The following is a 19,534-nucleotide window of genomic DNA, read 5'->3' on the forward strand; positions in this document are numbered from 1 at the left end:
CCTAAGCACAGAGGTCCCCCTATAAGGAATCTTTTGGACATCTTGACTCTGCTCAGCCCATGAGTCACCAGTTCCTGTGTCACATCAATGTGTGTGTTTCGTCTATGCCAACACCATCCCCTATGCCTTAGTCTAGCCTGGGGTTCATCTAACCAAGGAGAAGCAATGGGTAACTTGTTAGGTTAGCAACAGGTAAAACAGACAAAAAACAAACAAACAAACAAAACACACAGGCAAAAATCTGGAAGACTGCCTAAGTCAAGCACTCACCAGGCTTCTCCTATGAGTGCCTCAATAGGAAAGAACCTGTCTGTCACACTGAGGAAGACGATACCCAGCTGGCACCCAGAGAACTCTCCTTCGTGCCCATTATTCACTGTGGCCCCAGCCAGACTGTCACACATGAATGGAGTCGTGGCTCAGTTGAGAGAGTGCTTGCCTAGAATTCATCAAAGCCCCACGTAAATCAGAAATGATAACACACACACCTGAAATTGCAGCAACCAGAAGGGAGAGTGAGAAGAATCAGAATTCAAGGTCATTACATGCTATTCATTGAGTTCAAGGACAGCCTGGGCTACGTTAGCAGACTGTCATACAAAACCATTCATAGGCTGAGGGGCAGGTTTAAAATGGCTGGGCCACTTCCTCAGAGCTACCATCCTGGAGCAGCAAGGAGCTGGGATCCCCATCAGCTAACCACTGAGCTGGCATCTGGAAGTAGAAATGCCTATGTCTGCTGCTGCATAAAAAAATCGCCATAGATTTGGCAACTTGAACCCATGCCCATTTGCGACTCCCCAGTTCTATAGGTGAGACGGTCAACTGGGATTGGCAGGAATCCATGCTCAGGCCACCCAAAGGCCAAAACAGACATCAACTACACTGGGCTCGATAGAAAGACTTCATCTTTAAGATCAGTCAGGCTGCTGTGCTGTAGCTATTAAAACTGAGAGTTCCAGCTTCCTGGTGACTTGGCCAGAGGCCATCACAGCCCCCCACAGACAGCACTCTGATCCCTGAGGTGAGCCCTCTGTCAGGAAAACCCTGAGTGTTCCATGTTCCCAGTCTTCCTGGCTGTGCTTAGCCTGGAAAAGCACTGTTTTGAAGCCGTTGTAATTAGATCCGGTCCACTGACCACCTCCCTAGCTTAAGGTCAGGCAATGCCTTTTCTGCAGGGTAATCACAGACAGCTCATATCTCTGTCTTGGCAGAGAGAGACATTTTAAAAATTCTGCCTATGGGTGTGGAGAGATGGCCCAGGGATAAAGTGCTTGTCACACAAGCATGAAGACCTGAGTTCAGATCCTAGAACCCTCACACATGGACCATGAAAACACACACACACTGATTAGTTAGTTCTGCCCACAGTGGACCATAGACTAGTACACTAATATCCACACAGCATATGTGTATGTAGCTACGTGCACATATGTCATCTGAGGTGATATGAGCCCGACATGTGTCACAATAATAAAAAGTCACACAGAAGTACCAAAAGTTTCAGCAGAGCTAGAGAACCAGGGGGTCTCTGGTGGGGAGACATGAATACTATGCCCCCTGCCCTCTTCTAAGCAGCCTAGCCTAGATACCTCTAATGACAGAGCTCCCTACACTCCTGAGCAAGGCATAAACATTCAATTAGTCATTCAATAAACATTTACCAAACGCCTGTTCCTGGCCAGTGCAAGACACACAAACACTCGGAGCCGAACAAAGTGTGACCTGTTACCGCTGATATAAAGCACTTCATCACCAGGATCGCAACCGTCTGTCCGCAGCACACCTGTCACGCCTTGTGCTAGCCTCTAGGGCACCAGGGTTAGCCAGCTCGCTCTGGCACAGCTGGCCAGATCCGTCCTTCCTCCAACCACCTGGCAGAAATACTCAGCTTGCTACGGAGCTGGCCGGGTATGCCGCGGTGAGGGCACCAATTCCTTACCAACCTGAAACCTGGGCTTGGGAGCAGCTTCATCAGTCCTTAGATGGGTGGTCCTCACGGGCCACAGGGAGTTTCCTGCTGGCTTAGCTCTCAGACATTAAGGTAACCTAGCATGTTATCTTCCTGTTCCTGCTCAGAGTCCCCACCTGTGCTACACCCTTCCCTGTCCCTGCCATTCATCATGTCCCCATTCCTACTCTGCCTTTTCCCCCAAAACATTCCTATAACATCAGATTCACAGACTAAACGAAGTCCAAAGCTTTGTGTGGAGGGTCTTCTCAGAGCTTTTGAGGCCTCTGCCCAATGCCAGTTAGCCAGGCAGGGGCACCAAGGCAAACCTCTCACCAAACTCTCAGAAATGCACAATGAGGCAAGGGGCCACTCATGACCCCACTGTATAAGCCTGAGGGCCAAGCCCGGGGAAGTGGCAGGCACACTCATCCATTCTAGCTGTTCCTCCACCTAAAAGCAAGACTCTAAAGTGTGGTGGTGGCAGCCAGCAAAGCATGGTTAACTGTGCACGCAGCATGCCATTGAGTGGGACAGATTCCTGCACTTCCACAGACTCAGCTGCTCCGTGGCTTATCATGGTCACTGAACTCTTCCATGTGGGAATGGGACCCCTTGTGTAAGCAGAAGAGCTGGCATGTGCTGTGTGCCCGATGCCAGAGATCCCAACCTGTGTGGCAAGGAGAAGATGGAACAGCCAGCATAGGGCATGGTGCTTGCTCACCATCTTCATGGTCTGCAGAGAATGTGTAGGGAATAGAGGGTGGGGGGCGGGGCTCGCTGTGTGGGCGTGGCCAGGTGACAGCAGCTGACTAGGAGCATACAACTTCCCCACAGCCACAAGCCCATCAGCTGCAGAGACTTATAGCCACTTGTTTGTCTGTTATTTATTCGTAATAAATATATAATACATAGGGAATATGTAAATACATGCTCATGTGTATGTACATGTGTGTGGTATGTATGCATGTGTATATATAAGTGGGGGGGGGCAGAGGTCAACATCAATTGTCCTCTGTAATGGATCTCCACCTTAGTTTTTATTTCCTTTTTTTATTGGGTATTTATTTCATTTACATTTCCAATGCTATCCCAAAAAGTCCCCCACATGCTCCCCCACCCACTTCCCCACCCACCCACTCCCACTTCTTGGCCCTGGCGTTCCCCTGTACTGGGGCATATAAAGTTTGCACAACCAATGGGCCTCTCTTTCCACTGATGGCCGACTAGGCCATCTTCTGCTACATATGCAGCTAGAGACACGAGCTCTGGGGGTTACTGATTAGTTCATATTGTTGTTCCACTATAGGGTTGTAGACCCCTTTAGCTCCTTGGGTACTTTCTCTAGCTCCTCCATTGGTGGCCCTGTGTTCCATCCAATAGCTGACTGTGAGCATCCACTTCTGTGTTTGCTAGGCCCTCCACCTTAGTTTTTGAGACTGGGTCTCTGGAACTACCGACTCAGCTAGACGGGCTGGTCAGCAAACCTGAGAATCCCCCTGTCTCAACTTTAAGTGCACACAATCATGCCCAGCTTCATCATGTGGGTGCTAAGGAGCAAACCCAGATCCTCATGCTTGCATAGCAGGCACTTAAAAAGAGCACCATTGGGTCCTGAGTTCAAATCCCAGCAACCACATGGTAGTTCACAACCACCCGTAATGAGATCTGACACCCTCTTCTGGTGGGTCTGAAGACAGCAATAATGTACTTAGTTATAATAATAAATTTGAGCCAGAGTGAGCAGGATTGACCAGAGTGAGTAGAGGTCCTAAAATTCAATTCCCAACAACCACCTGAAGGCTCACAACCATCTGTACAGCTACAGTGTACTCATATACATAAAATAAAAAAAAACTTAAAAAAAATTTTTTTAAAAAGGCACCATCTCCCCAGCCCCCTTTCCCTGCTTTTCATAGCTGCAGTCTCTACTCATCAATGTAAGCACAGATGACTTGGATGCCTCTGATAAAGCTTTGTCAATAACTACAAATCTATAAAAAGGGGGCTATGCACTTTGACTTAGTAAGCTTCATGAAACAAAATAACTTAGTGACACTTCAGCTATCCTCCCCTCAATCCATAGCAAATACCCATTTACCAACTTTAACTCAAAACATTCTCAGGGAGGCAGCTGTTCTAAATAGCTAAGTCCTTCCCCTAAGTCTGTCCCCTTTATATCCTGACTATTTCAAAATAATTGTACAAGGCCGTCTCCAATGAAATCCCCAAATCCTGGGCTCTTAGTCAGAACTCACAGGACAGTTTTTTGAAATTCTCCCTGGATAACTCAGGTCATCGGCATGTTATCCAGTCATGGGCTTAAAGACATCGTGTCCCTTATCCAGTCACGGGCTCAAAGACATCGTGTCCCTAGACATCCAGGCCTCGGATCCCCGTGTTTACTTTGCATAGACATTGTCTCTTCCCTCACTGCCGACTGCCCAACAAAACCAGGGTCAAGCTCAGGCCACCAAAATGAAATCCTTAATTTTCCTGTTCAGATCTGCCATAGTACTGAAAAGCAAGGTGACATGCTTATTAGAGCATGTCCTAAATAAGGAGACAAAGGAGGCGGGGCTATGCGAGAAGCTCGGGCAGGCATCAGGTTTCTTCTGAGAATTATCACAAAGTTCAAAGCCTGGGCATGGTAGCACAGATCTGTAATCCCAAGACTCAAAGGGCTAAGAGACAGGAGAACCAAAGCCAGTGTGGTGTGTGTGTGTGTGTGTGTGTGTGTGTGTGTGTGTATATATACATATATATACCTAGATGGCATATATATGTATATATATATATATGTAATATTTATTCTCATGTGTATCTTATATGATTATATTGTTTATGTACATATATGCTTGGACATATACACATAATTAAAGGCAGTCTTTGTTGTGTGCACCAGTAATCCCAGCAAGGGGAGGCAGGCTGAGGTAGAATTATTGTCATGAGTTTGAAGTCACCCTGGGCTGCATAATTAGTAGCAGACCATCTAGGGATAAAGAGCAAAGCCCTGTCTCAAATAAACACAATTAAATTGAAATTTAAAAATAATTCATAATATATTCTCAAACTGCCCTTGATATTGGTAACATACAACTAAATATACTAAAACCCAGCAAATTGTACCCACAGTGAGCGGATGGGTGGTACCGGGCATGTGTGATCTCCGTAAAGCTGTAAAAGAAAGCGGAGTGGGAAAGGCAGAGAGAGAGAGAGAGAGACGGGAGAGAGAGAGACACGGGAGAGATGGAGGCCCTCTCGTATGCACATGCATTGCTCAGAAAATTTTCCATGTTGTCTCCAAGTTGGCTGAGTTCCAGCCCACGGGGTTGTAGGAGGTGAACTCTGCCAGTGTCAGGGTCAGATAAGGTAAAGAATGGAACGGGATGAGCGCTTCAGCTAATGCTGGGTCTGGCTAAGCAGTTTATTTTTCTTACACATCTTAAACATGGTAAACTTTGGGAAAAAGTCTTCACGTGACAATAAAATTTCATGATTGGCTACATCAAAACTCCCTGGCATCTCTATAGCAAAGCACCTGTGCCCTTTAGCTTAGGGATGAGTTCTACTGACGGATAAGCAGTGCTCAGGGATCTGGACCAAGGAATGGAAGAGTTTGTAATAAGCACATAGATGGGTTCCATTAACAGAGAATGCCAAGTACGTGAGCCCTCTGTCATAGGATGAATTCTATTCACTGAGCGACAAAGCTCTGAATCAGGGCCTAAACAGTGCTCAGGATTTAGGGGGATTCGGGTGAAGCCTGGCTCCGTAGAGTAGCAAAAGATCACTAGGCTGTTGGACAGCATCCACTCCAACCTTCTGCGTGAACAGGCTTCAGTCATTTCTGCATGTTTAAAATTCTGGGTTTTTTTTTTAATGGTTTCTGTAAGCTGTGTCTTCCATATACTAGAAAACACATGTGAGCCTCAAAGGGGTCTACAACCCTCTGGCAACTCCAGAGCACTCTAGTCTGGGCTTGCCTCCAAACTTTCCATAGCTCATCCTCCCTCTTTCGGACCCTCACCCACCCACCCACCAGCTAGCAGAAACCTAGCTGTTGTCAGAGACAGAGGGCCCTCAGTGAGTGGTCCTGCTGGTTACAGATCTGGCCCTGACCTACACAATTGCAGCCTTAAGTTGGTCCCCAGCTCCACCAGGGTGGAGTCTGAACCCCGCCCTTTTCCAAGAGCTGGCAGTCCTGCATGGCAGGCTGCCAGGTGGCAGGTGCTCATCTTTCCTGCTCACAGCTCAGCTTCTGGTTTGTGCCTCCACACTAAATCTAAAGAGAGTTGTGGGTGTTTTGTTTTGCCTAAAGAAAAGAAGCCAGGCATAGCATCTTTAAAAGAGCCTTCTCCAAGGTCCTTGGGTACCAGAATAGCCAGAGTGTGGGACAGGCATGTGTCCCAAATGGAAAGCCCCATTTTATGTCACAGTTGGAAACACAGACTCACAGACTGGGGGTCTGGAGACCTGCTGCTGCTTTCAGGCCTGTGTCCCAAGGGTCCTTGTCACAGTTTACCTCAGGGATCACTGATGGATGGGGAGCTGGAAACGCTGGTATCTGAGTGACTACATAAAGGCACCGGCACTGAGCAGTAAAGTAGAGAGACAATTCTCATGTGAGCAAACTTAGCCCCAGGTGGCCTTGGGACATCTGACCAACAGTCAATGGGCCAGGTGCCTTTCAGAAATGAAGCCATGGTTGGCTTCCCTCCACATGTCACTCAGAAGCAGCAACAGTTACATCTGAGGAAACAGCATCAGGTGTCACTTCAGAGGGCAGGACAATGTCCTGGTTAAAGTATGGGATCACAGGACATGCCCCATCACTTACTGTGTCCTAGTGTAAGTTGACTCAACTCCCAAGAGCTCTTCTTGCCTAGTCAGCCAAGTTGGGGCCCCAAGAGCACCCACTCCCTGGTTAATATGAGGAGGAAGAAAGGAATGCAAACCGGGAGGCCAAGGACGTGGCTCACTGTCAGGATCCAACAGCAGTACGTGCTATTGCTGCCCATCTCAGCAGCAGCAGGAGGCCAGGTGGCAACATTTACAGGGTGAACTATGACATAGGCATGTCTTGAGCCTTTACATATGCCAATTCCCTCATTCTTCAAAATGCCCCATATAGACTGACCGTCATCATCCCCGCTTCAGATGAGGAAGAAGCTGGGTCCCAGAGAGGTTTCTTATTTTGCTCAGAGTCACAGAGCATGCTAGTGAGTGGCAGAACCCAGATGTCCTGGATGGAGTGGCAGTGGGGAGGTGGGATACCTTTCCTCTGCTGACACCCACAGAGCTGCAGTGTGGCTAAGGCCTAGGCTGGACCCTGAGAAGGCAGTGAGAGGCAGATGGAGTCAGATGATACAAACCAAGAAACTCCCATCTAGCAGCAAGCAGCTAAGAGCATTTCCAGAGTTTGCAGCCGACTCTTGGAGACCATGGCGTGCCATTTGGATCGAGAGTAACAAAGCTTCCATTTTGCCCTGGGCCTGGGCTCTGATGGGAAACTACAGGCTCCCTCCGCAGCCGTCTATGGAAACTGGCCTCAGACACTTATTATTCCTGGTAATACCAAATGCCAGGGGCTCCTGCTTTCATTATGAAGGCCCAGAATGCCCTATTCACAGCACATAGAAGGCCCCGCAGAGCATTCAGTCCCCGAGGCCAGCCCTTGCTACGCCAGGGTAGTGCAGACAAGGGATGCCATAGTCTGCATCCTTTCACTCCCAGGATGAACATGGCACTAGGTCTGGGGCCACCTACCTCTAAACACAAGGATGGCACTCAGTGGCTAGTGATGACCCTTCCTTCAGGGGCTCCAGGCCCATCTGAGGAAAGCAGAAACTGAGCTTACAGACGGCCAAGCTCTGCCCCTGCCTTTTTATGCAAGTACCAACTTCATCCATCCAAGGAAATGCCAAAATCCTATCCTGCCAAGAAAAAAGGTAGGCGGGGCCTGCGGGTGAGGGATAAGGCTCGGTCTCATCTGGCAGGAGGCTTGCCTTGAATGAGTAAAACCCTTGGTTTCCTTCTAATCCAGGCCCTCTCCTCTCTTTTCCAGGGAACCAGCTGGCTTCTGAACTAGGTTGGGTCAAATGGCAGAGACTGTGAGAACCTGGAAGGTCCCAGAAGGGTGACACTAGGGACAGAATCCTGCCCTTCATCTCAACCCCAGAAGCAGCTCCTAGCCGCTGCCTAATCCAACTTTGCCAGGTGACCCCAGTCCCACAACATCATTCTACTGTCTGCGTCACCTAGAGATGGTGACTGTCCCCTCCTTCCCGACATCTCTGGGAAACCTCTCCCCCATTTGTCTTCTGGACTCTCTATGAGCCATGTAGCCAACTCCTCATATTAAAATCCTAGATCCAGTATTTGGGTCATTTGTATTTTCTGGTTAGACTGAGACCAACCCAGTCCTTATCTTAACTGATCATTCTTTGACAATTTGTACAGTTCTTAATTCTTGTCCACACCCAGTGTGAGCTTCACGGAGTGGGAACTTTATCTGCAGTATACATTACGATATCTCCAGTCCCAGGGAAGTGCTCGGCAAACAGTGAAGCACGTCAACAAAAAAGTGAAAACAAGTAGAACTGGTGTTTTACCTAAATCCTCAAATTTGTGAAGAGGGAAATGCTATGCGGGATGGTGTGTGTTTGCCACCACGGCAGCAGGGCAGTTCGGAAGATGGTTCAGTCGGTCAAGTGCCTACTACACAGTCTTGAAGTCCCGGCCTCTGTCCCCCAGGACCCATGAAAACAGCTGGGCCTGGTGTTGTGTTTATAATCCCAGTACATGGGAGGCAGAGACAGGCAGGTTCCTGGAGTTCAACTAGTCAGCCTGGTTAACTTAATCAGAGAGCCCCAGGTTCCAGTAAGAGACCCCCCCCAAAATGAGGTGGGGGCTGGAGAGATGTTCTAGCAGGAAAAACCTTGGATTGCCTCTTCCAAAGGCCTTGACTCAAGCAGTTCACAGCTACCTGTAACTCCAGATCCAAGGGAGCCAATGCCTTCTTCTGGCCTTCTTAACACAGCATACACACACACACACACACACACACACACACACACACGAGGGGGCGGTGATGAAGAAGTGGTTTGGCAGTTCCAAGTGCATACTGCTCTTCCAGAGGACCCAACCCCCCTTCAGGGGGCTCACAGCTGCCAGGGGATCAGGCAGCTTTCTCATGCATCTGCACTCATACATGTACATACCTACACATAGACACACATGCCTACACATCATTGAAAATGGAAATAAAATAAATACTTTAAAACAGGGTAGCCAGTTTCTGAGGACCAACAGCTGAGGTTGACTTCCGGCCTCTACGTGTAGGTGCACACATGTGCATGTGCACCCACACACATGTACATGCTTACATGCACACAAATGTGTACAAGCACACACACAAACAGCACAACCCTGGCTTTTGATCTTCTTAAGCAGGCAAAGGCAGCAAGGCCCTCTTCAATAAATACCTAGGGAGCTAAGTGGCCTTGGTTAAAAGAAGACCAGAAGCCCCAGGACCACGTCAGCTCCCTCAGGTCTCACAGCTCCACACACACGGAAGCCGGTCATGGGAACAAACCTTTTTGCTGTCTCCACAGACTTCTGCTCTGCCAGCTCCTTCTGTAGCTCCCTCTCCTTGGCTTCCTTCTGTCCGATGGGACAGTCCTCGGGGACAGTAAACAGGGACATGACATCTTTGCTGTCCTCTTCTCGGAGCACCTTAGCAAACACCTTCTCCGCCAACAGCCGGACATGTTCGTCCAAATCGGACATGTTCAACTTGGGGAACTGGCGCGGCATCTCGGCTGACAAAGAAAGAACAAAGGTGAGCCTTCCTGGCTTTGTGGATGTCCTGAGTCCCCAGGGTAAGGAACAAAAGACCCGTGACCCAAGACCTGGTCCTTGGTCAGCTGTGGATGTGGTGACGGATTCCCAGAGCAAGCCCAGCAGACCAGATTTCACAATTAGCTTAAGTAACTGGGTGTGAAGAGCACAGGGCGGCTCACATTTCATAAGCAGCGAATGCTCAGAAGTCAAAGAACGAACTGATTGTGGAGGCTCTTCCGTTTCTTCAACCTGGGGGGGGGGATGGGTGGCCCCACCCTCCTAACTTACAAAATTGAGAGGTTCGGGAGAGGGCTCTGAACAACCCTTCTCCAAACTTCAAGAAGCCAACAGCACCCTCCCCGCACCAGTCCATCCTGCTCCTCCAAGAGGGAAGATCCACCTCAGAGCTAGCAGTGAGCTTTGGTCCAATGAGAGAACAGCAGAGCCTTGGGAAATCCAGGAGCACTCTTTATGCGAGAAATGAGGCTTTGTGCTGAAAAGCAGGCCTCTGAAACCATGATCCTAACTAAGGCCCCTCCCAACCTCCCAGAACGATCTAACAGGACACAGCAAATGCATTAAGGGCTTTGAACAGTAACAATCTTAGCTGAAAACACCTGTTCTTTAAAATACTCTCTCCATCCTTCTCTCTTTACACGGAAGGTTCTTATCACCTGCTGGCCCCTTCCCTTCCTCCCTCCTCCGTGTCCTGATCACATGTGCTGAATGACTACACCTGGGCCACAGTCCAATGCCTTCTGCAGGAATGGGGAGGGGCAAGACTGGGGTGGGGTGGGGTGGGGGTGGGGACTTCCTCACCCCCACCCCGACCTAGTACCAGTTCCTTTAAGGTTGTTTCAAGAGACAGTACTTTTGTTGGCCAGGGTAGAGAAAGATGGGATGGGCCTTGCTGCTGTCTGTCAAGGACAGGAAGCAATTACAGGGGCGAGGCTCATTAGGCCATCTTGGATCAGTCACTCTTAGTCCTTCCATCTGTGGGATGGAAGGATGGTGTAAATGGTCTCTAAGGCCCTCTTATCGTAAGTGGCATCATTCTAGGTGGTAGAGACGTTTCCTGTGCTCGAGGTTCAGCATACTGGCTTCTCTGCGGCGTGTGGGGCTAATTCGTGACACACACAGGACAGGAAAAAGCAGGCTGGTAATGAGTAGTCGGAGCCATGTCTGTGGTCTTGACTCTGAAACCAATTCCCTCTCTCCCCCACACCCCAGGAAGGTGCCTTTCCTGGGCTTCTCACTCTAAGGAAGATAAGAGAGAAAGGGTGAGGAAAGACCACCTCAGCGCCCACTGAGAGGGTCCAGGGAACAGAGAGGGACAACACTCAGCCAGGAACAAGCAGAAGCCTGGTCCTCACAGGGAGGGAGAGGAGCAAAGCTGGCTATGTGAGAGGCTGGGTGCAGTCATGACAAGCAGAGGCTCAGGAGGAAGGTGACAGTGGAGGGGGCCAGGACAGTACAGAGAACCAGGCTCCAAAGGTAAATGGGAACAGAGTGGGACCCTGTCCCCAATCCCCAGTCTATTGGTCCAGTGTCATCATTTCTCAGAAGTAGATACAGAGAGACCCGGGCAAAGAGCAGCAGATGCAGGACTGTTGGACCAAGCAAGCCTGCCTTAAATCACAAGAAAATAATATGAACCAAGGAAACTGTGGAGATATCTCTCTGCATTGTTTATACAAAGACCTTTTAAATGTCAAAATTAGACACACACTTGAGAAAGACTGCTAAGCAGCAAACAAAACAGTAGGGGGATGGTGCAGCCATAGTTTTAAAATCATGTGAAATAATAGATAATGAAGAATTAATACATGCTGGGTGGTAGTGGTGCATGCTTTTAATCCTGGTGCTCGGGATTCAGACACAGGCAGATCTCTGTGAGTTCAAGGCCAGCTTGGTCTACAGAGAGAGTTCTAGGACAGCCAGAGCTACACACAGGAAAGCCCTGTCTGGAAAAAACAAACTCAGAATTAACACACAGAGCTGCACTGTGCTTTGATTACACTGTTATGAAAAGGCATCCTCTTATGATCAACGCCATGGGAGGGCTACACACTCAAAATGACCAGATGACACGGCTTGCTGTTTTGGTTTGTGTTGTCTTGGGGTTGGTTTTGGTTAAGACAGAATCTTGCTATGCAGCCCAAACTAACCTAATATTCATTCTAGTCCAAGCAAGCCTTTAATTCATAGTGGTCCTCCTGCCTTAGCTTCCTGAGTTCTGAGATCATAATATATAAGCTGCTATTCCCACTTGGGATATCTAATTTTAATAATTAATGCTGCTCTAATTTCATTTTCTAAGATACTAAGATAATAGAAATAAAATGGGTGGGCTTAAAACTTAATGAGAAGAATTTTAAGTCGATTTCCCTCCAGGGTTTGACTGCTGGACCCTCTCCTGCCTGACCCCCATAGAAAGATTCCTGCTCAGAGGGGTTTGTATCACTGGGACCCTTTCTGCCTAACTCCTATCCTACATGGAAGCCACCCCTCCACCCAATACATGCATATAACCTGAGCCAGACACACGACTCTGGATGCCCTCGGGAAGAGGTGTTTGGGACAGCCCTTATGTCCAAGGCTTCTTACACCACAACTCACCATCTCTGTCCCTGAAGCACTGCTCTAGTAGTCAAGTCAACCACAATTACTCTTCATAGTGCCTCTTCTTAACACACAGTCCTTCCCCTTTCTCCTTATCTTGAACCTGCCTTCCTCAAACTGGGCCCCACGAGAAGCTGATGCCTGCTCCTGGTTACACAAAGGCTGATAGTAGTGACGAAGACACTGCGTTCTCCCCAGGCTCATGAGAGACTCCAGGATCACAGAATGGTGCTTCCCAGTAGAACCCTTTCCTTCTTTCTCTTTTAAATTTTTTATCAGTGTAAATTCATTGTATGAAATAATAGGTTTTATTATGTCATTTTCATACATGTACAAGATGTACTTTAGTCATTTTTCTCACACACACACACACACACACACACAGTCTCTTCCCTCCTATCCATGCCCCACCCCCAAAAAGACCCTTTCCTTTTCAAAACTTGCAAGAATCAGCTAAAGATTACAATGGGTTTCCCACCCAACTGGTGAGGACTTTCCAGGTTTTCATGTGGTCTCAGTCACGCAAATGGACCTATGAGCAAACAGACCTCCATGGGCCTCGAACCCTGCAGCACCTCTGCTGCCTTCTGGCCATCCTCCACAGACACTCTGCCATCCCTCCCCTCTCAAGCCACTAGCACCTGCCAGGCCAGTCTTGCCAGGGAAAGCCTACTCACTGCAGATGCCAAGCAGAGTTCAGCCCCAGCTGCCCCATCATGCCTGGCTTTCAACCATTTGCCAACTGAAGCCAGCAGACTTGTAAGGCTTAACTGTGAACTGGCCAGCATCAGTCAGCTAATGATAACAGCTTATCTTATTACATATAACACCCTCTAGTGAGTGTAAACACATTGTTCCAGAGTTACAAAGAGCTAAAATGCCCCCAATTTCAACAAACAGCAACTTTGCACAGCACAAAGGAAGCCCGGTGCCACGAAAATCCTGCCTTACACTAACAAACCTGTTCCCTCCTCCGGCCAGAACCTAGATGCAGAACCCATGGCACAGACCTGAGCCTGGCGCCTCCATAAATGATCCTGAGGATGCCACACAGGATCCTGTGCTGCCCGGAGCTGAGTCAGAGCAGGAGCAGCTAGCTGAGTCCTGCCTGCTGCCGCTGGGGTGGGAGGTCTCTGCTTTGCATATCTGGGAGCAGGAAAAGTCTGGGCTGGAAATTCTCCTGCGAATACGAAATGCAAGTGGAAAATTTCCAAAAGGCCCTAAAGGCCTCAGGTACTGCCAGTTATCCAAGGCAAAATGGATACAGGATCCTGAACACCACGTCCTGGCCCCACTCCCAGCCTTCACCAGAAGAAATGAAAGCAGCCAGCACCGCTGCCCTCCTGGGCAACCACACAAGATAAGCTGCCCTTCCTCCAACACCCAGGCTCCTCTGAAAGCTGAGGAGGGACAGACGGATGATGATAGCATCAGTTTGGCTGCTTCCAGTATGAACCCCACTTTAGGATTGATTGGGGCCATAGGTCTCACCTCATTAAGGGGATTCATCTACAGTAGGGACTGCTCTGCACCCTCTCAGAAGCCCCCTCATGCAAAACAACCCTCCTGAAGGCTCCCCACAAGTCAACAAGGAACCCAGAGCCCAACACTACTTCCTCCTTCCCCTCCCCCGCCCCCAAAAGAGGAAAGGACTATGAAGTGCTTCCTCCTTGTCTAGGAAGGAACAGAGCCCAGAATAAGGGGCGGCCTCAGCACTGAAGCAGTGGCTGAAGGGCAGGCAGCTGAGACAAAGCCTTTCCCACTCTTCCCTTTCTTCCCTAAAAGAACCGTGATGGTACACTATCCATCACCCAGAGGCAGAGGCAGGTGAATCTCTGAGTTTGAGGCCAGTCTGGTCTACAGAGAGAGTTCCAGAACAGCTAGGGATACACAGAGAAACATGACTCAAAAAACAAAAATAAAAATAAAAATAGAAAGAAAGAAAGAAAAAAATGAAGATGAAGACGAGGTTCACTCACTCACACTCACACACACACACTTGACTGCATACGAATGTATACACACCACACTCACAGACAGGACAGAAGCACCCCACACCTGGCCCACCCAAGCTCACCCCTGCCCTCCCTTCTTGCCACTACTCACAGTAACTTCCCAAAGTGCACACTGGATTCTATCACTGTGCTTTCTGAAGTGGCCCACAGAGGACAACACAAGACACAAAGCTCAGCCCGTTAGGAGAATGGGGAGATTCTGGGGAGACACGCAGCCTTCCAGTGACTTCAACAAACTGTGTGGCTCTAGGAAATTCCCCCGAGTGGGATGGCTATTTCTATGGTGCTGTTGAAATCCTGAGGAGAGGAGTCCAGGGAGGACAGGTCAGTTGTTTACCAGGAGGCTAGCTGTAGCCCTGTCTTGGACCTGAGTCACCTCCTCGTGCCCAATCGAGAGGTTCTGCCTTGCTGTGCCCACACTGTAACTCCTGTGAGCCCAGAGCAGGATTACAGAGCTGACACGTGACCCACTGCTGGACTTCAGCAACCCTGAGATTACAGTCCACCTGTCCACACAACTGTCTCATAAACAGTACAGTCAGCAGGCCACACACAACCTGGAAGGAGGGCAATGTTTATTCATTAAATAATTCAAAATGCTTACAGCATGGGAGAAGGGGAAGCCAAGCCCTTAAAACTGTTCTGTCAAGGGGCTGAAGAGATGGCTCAGTGGTTAAGAGTGATTCTTGCTCTTCCAGAGAACCTCAGTTCACCCCCAGCATGTATATTAAGCAACCACTTATAACTCTGACACCCTTAGACAGACAGACAGACACACACACACACACACACACAAATCTGTCCTGTCAAAAGACAATTAGAACAAATCACTCTCACTCCTGGCATTTGGGGAAGGGGATGGTATGTGGGAGAAGTGGTCAGAGCATCCTGGATCATGGCTCGAAGTCCAACACATTCCGGTCATTTTATTCTCCAACTTTAATGGATTCTAGATGGCCTTGATCTAAACAAAGTGCAGTCTGTAGACTCCAAAAGGGAAGATCTGGAAACACTGTCTTCTCTGATAGGGATTTCCACACAGTTTCTACTAGCATAGCCATGAGAGAAGTCTTGCAATAAAGAAAGGTACTTAGCACACTTCACTGGCAATCCCACCATGGGAAAAAATACCTATTAATATCCCGTGGCATCAGAGCTGGGAAACGCCTTCCACTAGGTCTGCAGTTTCCATTTTAGAGAAAGCTGCAATCCTGAGGCCAAGATAAAGGTGTGGGGCCAACTCCACCAGGTCTAGACAGAGCATGGAGGCAGCTCTGCTCTGTTGACAAGGGAGGAACAATGGCTGAGGGTCCCATTGAGCTAAATGGACAGGGACAGCTCTGTCTCAGGAGGACCAGTGATGTTCAGAACCACAGTTTACCTTGAGACTGGCATACTGCTGTTCTCTGTGGCCCACATGCCTCACTGGACTGAGGAGTGCTCATCCCATGCTTAAAGCCTCAGTTCCATGGAGTGGGGGTGGGGGGAATATTGTGGTGTGTGTGTGTGTGTGTGTGTTGTACAAGTGTGCATGTGTATTCACTGGAACATGTGTGGCCAGAGGTTGATGCCAGTTCCCTCAGTTGCTCTCCACCTTATCTTTCTAAGAGAAGGTCTCTTTACTGAGCTGGTCTCTATTCAGCTAGCTTGGCTAGGAGGCCCCAGGATCAGCCTGTCTCATCCACCTAGTGCTGGGATGAACACTGGAGAACACTGACACACCCACTTCCTCTGTGCATTCTAGGACTCTGAACTGAGGTCTTCAACCTTGAGCAGCAAGCACTTTACCCACTGAACCAACTCCCCAGCTTCCTCGTGTCCTTCCCAAACCCTCCTGAGTGGATTTCGGGATGACCTATGATAACAAGACCGGAGGCCTGTATCTCCTACTCCAGAGACCAGGGCGTGTTCGTTTTTATCGCTTAATTGTCTGTGTCTGGCATGAAAAGCTGGAATCCAATTATGTCTCATCATGAAACACACCACTCTACTCTCTAAAGGCAAGGTACAGGCTTGCCCAGAGGGGCCCATTTCCTTCTCATTTCTGAGATGTGTGTGACAAGAGTTGGGCACCTGGTAAATATCACGTCCACACACATCACCTATCTTATTTGTGATTATATCACAGTGCTAAGTACCCAGTACACACACACACACACACACACAAACACACTCATTGAATAGATGTTTACATAAGTCAACAGAGGAGGGAATGGTCTAAGCAGAGGCCATCTCCCTGTGGTGATCTCGAGAGTCAGCCATGTGTATGGTTAAGCACATAGACTCAAGCCTGACTACCTGGCTTTGAATCCTGTTCCATCACTTATTTATATGGCCTTGGGCAGATGATGAAACTTTCTGTGGCTTTTTATTCCCTATAAAAGAAGAGTAATGGAAATAGTGATGCCATGAGGTGCCATGATTAGTCAGGCAGCACATGAGAGTTGTTTAGACTCATCCCTAGCTCAGCACATGTTCTCTGTAGGTATTAGCTGTCAGCATCACTATCTTCTTCATCATCCTGACATCAGATACAAGAGAGTCCAGCAGGGAAAACGAATGTGAAGTTTCATCCAGACACTGACTCCTTTTATTTGACATTTATCAAACACCATGGTGGAGCTGGTACTCTCCCAAGTTCCTACGTGGTACAGGGAGACAGAAGCCATATTTAAATGTGAAGCCACATCAGGAGGCGGGGGGAGTCATTTCCTCTATAGTTTGCTTCTTCCTAGTGACTGTGCACATCCTGGACTACAGCCATCAATCAGCCTGTACCCTCATCAGCTCCTCATACTGTGTATTAAAAGGCAGAGCCATTGTCTCTTCTAGAACTGCAGACAGCACATGGAGGAAATAGGGATTAATATACTTGACAACAGAAACGGGCCACTGAATTGCTTTGGGAAAGAAAAGTATATTCCAACTTAATTCTAAACCTACATTTCACTTGCCCAAGATACTGCCAAGATCTGGGATTGACTCAGAGGCCATCTGAAGAGGGACTCAGCAAGAGTAAGAACAGGAAAAGCAAACCTTCTATCTCAAAGAACGCAATACTGGTGAGAGCCAGTTCGCCTGTATTCACGATTTCAAGTATGAGGCTGGGCTAAGGATGGATAGGCCTGAAAGGTTAGAGTCTCACACCAACCCACCTAGAGAGGACTGGGTACTACCAGCCTCTTCAGAGCAAGCCAGGTCCCTCCAAGTTGCAACCTAGACAGGCTGACTCCCCCAGTCTACAGTCAACACTTCCTCTGAGGTGGAGGTGATGATGGAGCTGGAACAGACAGAGGCTCCACGGCTGCGACTCACTCGGCATTGACTTTTTGTACCTAGGGGAATCACGTCTTCTTAAAGAGGTCCCTGCTCAGCCCACAACTGCTCAGGACCATACTGGGCATACTGCTGTCAGCTTTACCAGTAACTTTGCTTATTTCTCACCAAGCCACATACAGTTTGGGGACACTCCCGTTAGAAAACATCTACTATGGGGCCTCCTAAACTTACATCACAGGCCTCTGCCAGCCTAGACCAGCCTTTAGCAGATCTGCTCTTAAAGCAGCTGCAGGAAGTTCAAGGGCAGAACCAACCTACAACAGCACAAGGGTGTACTCCCCCCAGTGCCTTGCCCAGTGACAGGAGGTAAGAAAGGGGCCCTTTCATCCAGTCCATACCTCTGCCTCCACCTAGAAGTTTACCCCAGCCCAACACATTCAGTGAGGCTCAGGCACCTAGAAACTTGTCCAGGAGCTCAAAAGCTAGCATGCCCGGTTCCTTTAATTTCCCTAAATCTTGAGAATTTCCTCTAAGCCAGGAACCAGAGGTGCTGCAGGCTCACCAGAAGCCAGGAGCCCAGGCCACCGCTGGGTAGGGACAGGGAACAGGCTCTGGAGGTGGGAGCTGCGGAGGTTCTGGTCTCTGAGCACAGAGGGGACTGGGCACAGAGCGCCGGCCCAAGGTCAGCGGCACAGCATCGCGCGCACTCACCGGATTCGGAGGGCAGGGCCATGGGGGGCGGCTGCCGGGCTGGAGCGCAGGTGCCGCGCCGGGCAGGGCGCACAGGGCAGCGGCAGCAGCACACTGACGCCTGCGCGGCCCGGTACGCAGAGCTGGACCCGACCAGGCCGCGCTCGCAGCCCCTGCCCGCCCCGCAGGAGCCCGCGACTGGTGGGGACCAGGCTGAGCGCGATGCGGCAGGGCCCGGTGGCGGGGCAGAGAGCCTGTGCAGCGGGATCGCGCACTACCTGGAGGACCCGAAGCTACCCGAGGCGCTGGGCCGCGCTGCCAGCAGGAAACCTAAGCACCCGGGCGCGGCAGCCTCCCTGTCCTCGGCCGGAAGCGAGTCCGGCTCCACCCGGGCTCCGTGGGGCCGCGACACTGTCCCGGGTCAGATGCCAGCAGGGATACCCGCTCTGAGCCTCCCTACCACCACTCTAGCTGCAACGCCGCCACGCCTCGAGGTGTTTGCCCACCTCCTCCTCCCCTCCCAACCAGGACTTTCCCCCCAAAAAACGAGATTCTAGAGGCATGGTTCCCTCCACGACACTTACTCTTGGTAGCTAAACCGACCAGCAAGCGTTGGTTTTCTCCAGGTGTTGGACAGGTCCCTTGAATCACCTTCCTGCCCCTCCCAACACACACGGGCGCGCGCGTGTACACACACACACACACACACACACACACACACACACACTTCCTTGCTCCCCGGCCTTCTGCGGTCTAGTTTCTATGCCAGCCCCTCAAAGTCCGGAATGACCTCTGAGTTGCCAAGGCCAGCGGGAGCTTTCTGTGCACCCTTGCTCACCTCTTCCCAGCACTGCAGCCTGCTGACCACGCCTTCCTTCCTGGAACACAGCTCCCAAAGTTAGCACTGGGTGCCTGCCGCCGCTGGTTTCCACAGACTTGAGTGACCGGTTTCTTAGCCTCCATGGCCTGGTTTTCCATTATGCTTCTCCTGCTCCAAGGAGTCTCGGGATGCCAGCTCCCTGGATCATTTCTGGAGCTAACTCCAGAGAATCCAGGCCCATCCGGGTGGTTTTAATGGCTTTCTGCCTGCTGATAAGCTAGTAAACTCCATCTTAGGCCCAGAATACTCTAG

The 19,534-nt window shown here is 49.7% G+C and overlaps 1 protein-coding gene across 2 annotated transcripts in view; it reads right to left on the reverse strand.

Moving 5' to 3' along the window:
• Positions 1-19,236, reverse strand: part of Ampd3 (adenosine monophosphate deaminase 3) — a 44,552-nt gene extending 25,316 nt beyond the window's left edge. Inside the window, exons 1-2 of one of the 2 annotated variants that reach the window (XM_029479785.2) lie at positions 18,987-19,236; positions 9,549-9,774 (exon numbers count right to left, since the gene is read on the reverse strand). In XM_029479785.2, coding sequence (XP_029335645.1) covers positions 9,549-9,769 — 221 coding nt within the window. In that variant the 5' untranslated portion in view covers positions 9,770-9,774; positions 18,987-19,236. Of the gene's footprint in view, positions 1-9,548; positions 9,775-13,428; positions 13,707-18,986 lie in introns of those variants that run through there. The other variant, XM_021166488.3, reaches the window with a different exon arrangement.
• Between the last annotated feature and the right edge of the window lie 298 nt (positions 19,237-19,534).

The sequence above is a fragment of the Mus caroli genome, unplaced genomic scaffold (assembly GCF_978045245.1).
Source record: "Mus caroli unplaced genomic scaffold, Mus_caroli_1 scaffold_8, whole genome shotgun sequence".
NCBI lineage: Eukaryota > Metazoa > Chordata > Mammalia > Rodentia > Muridae > Mus > Mus caroli.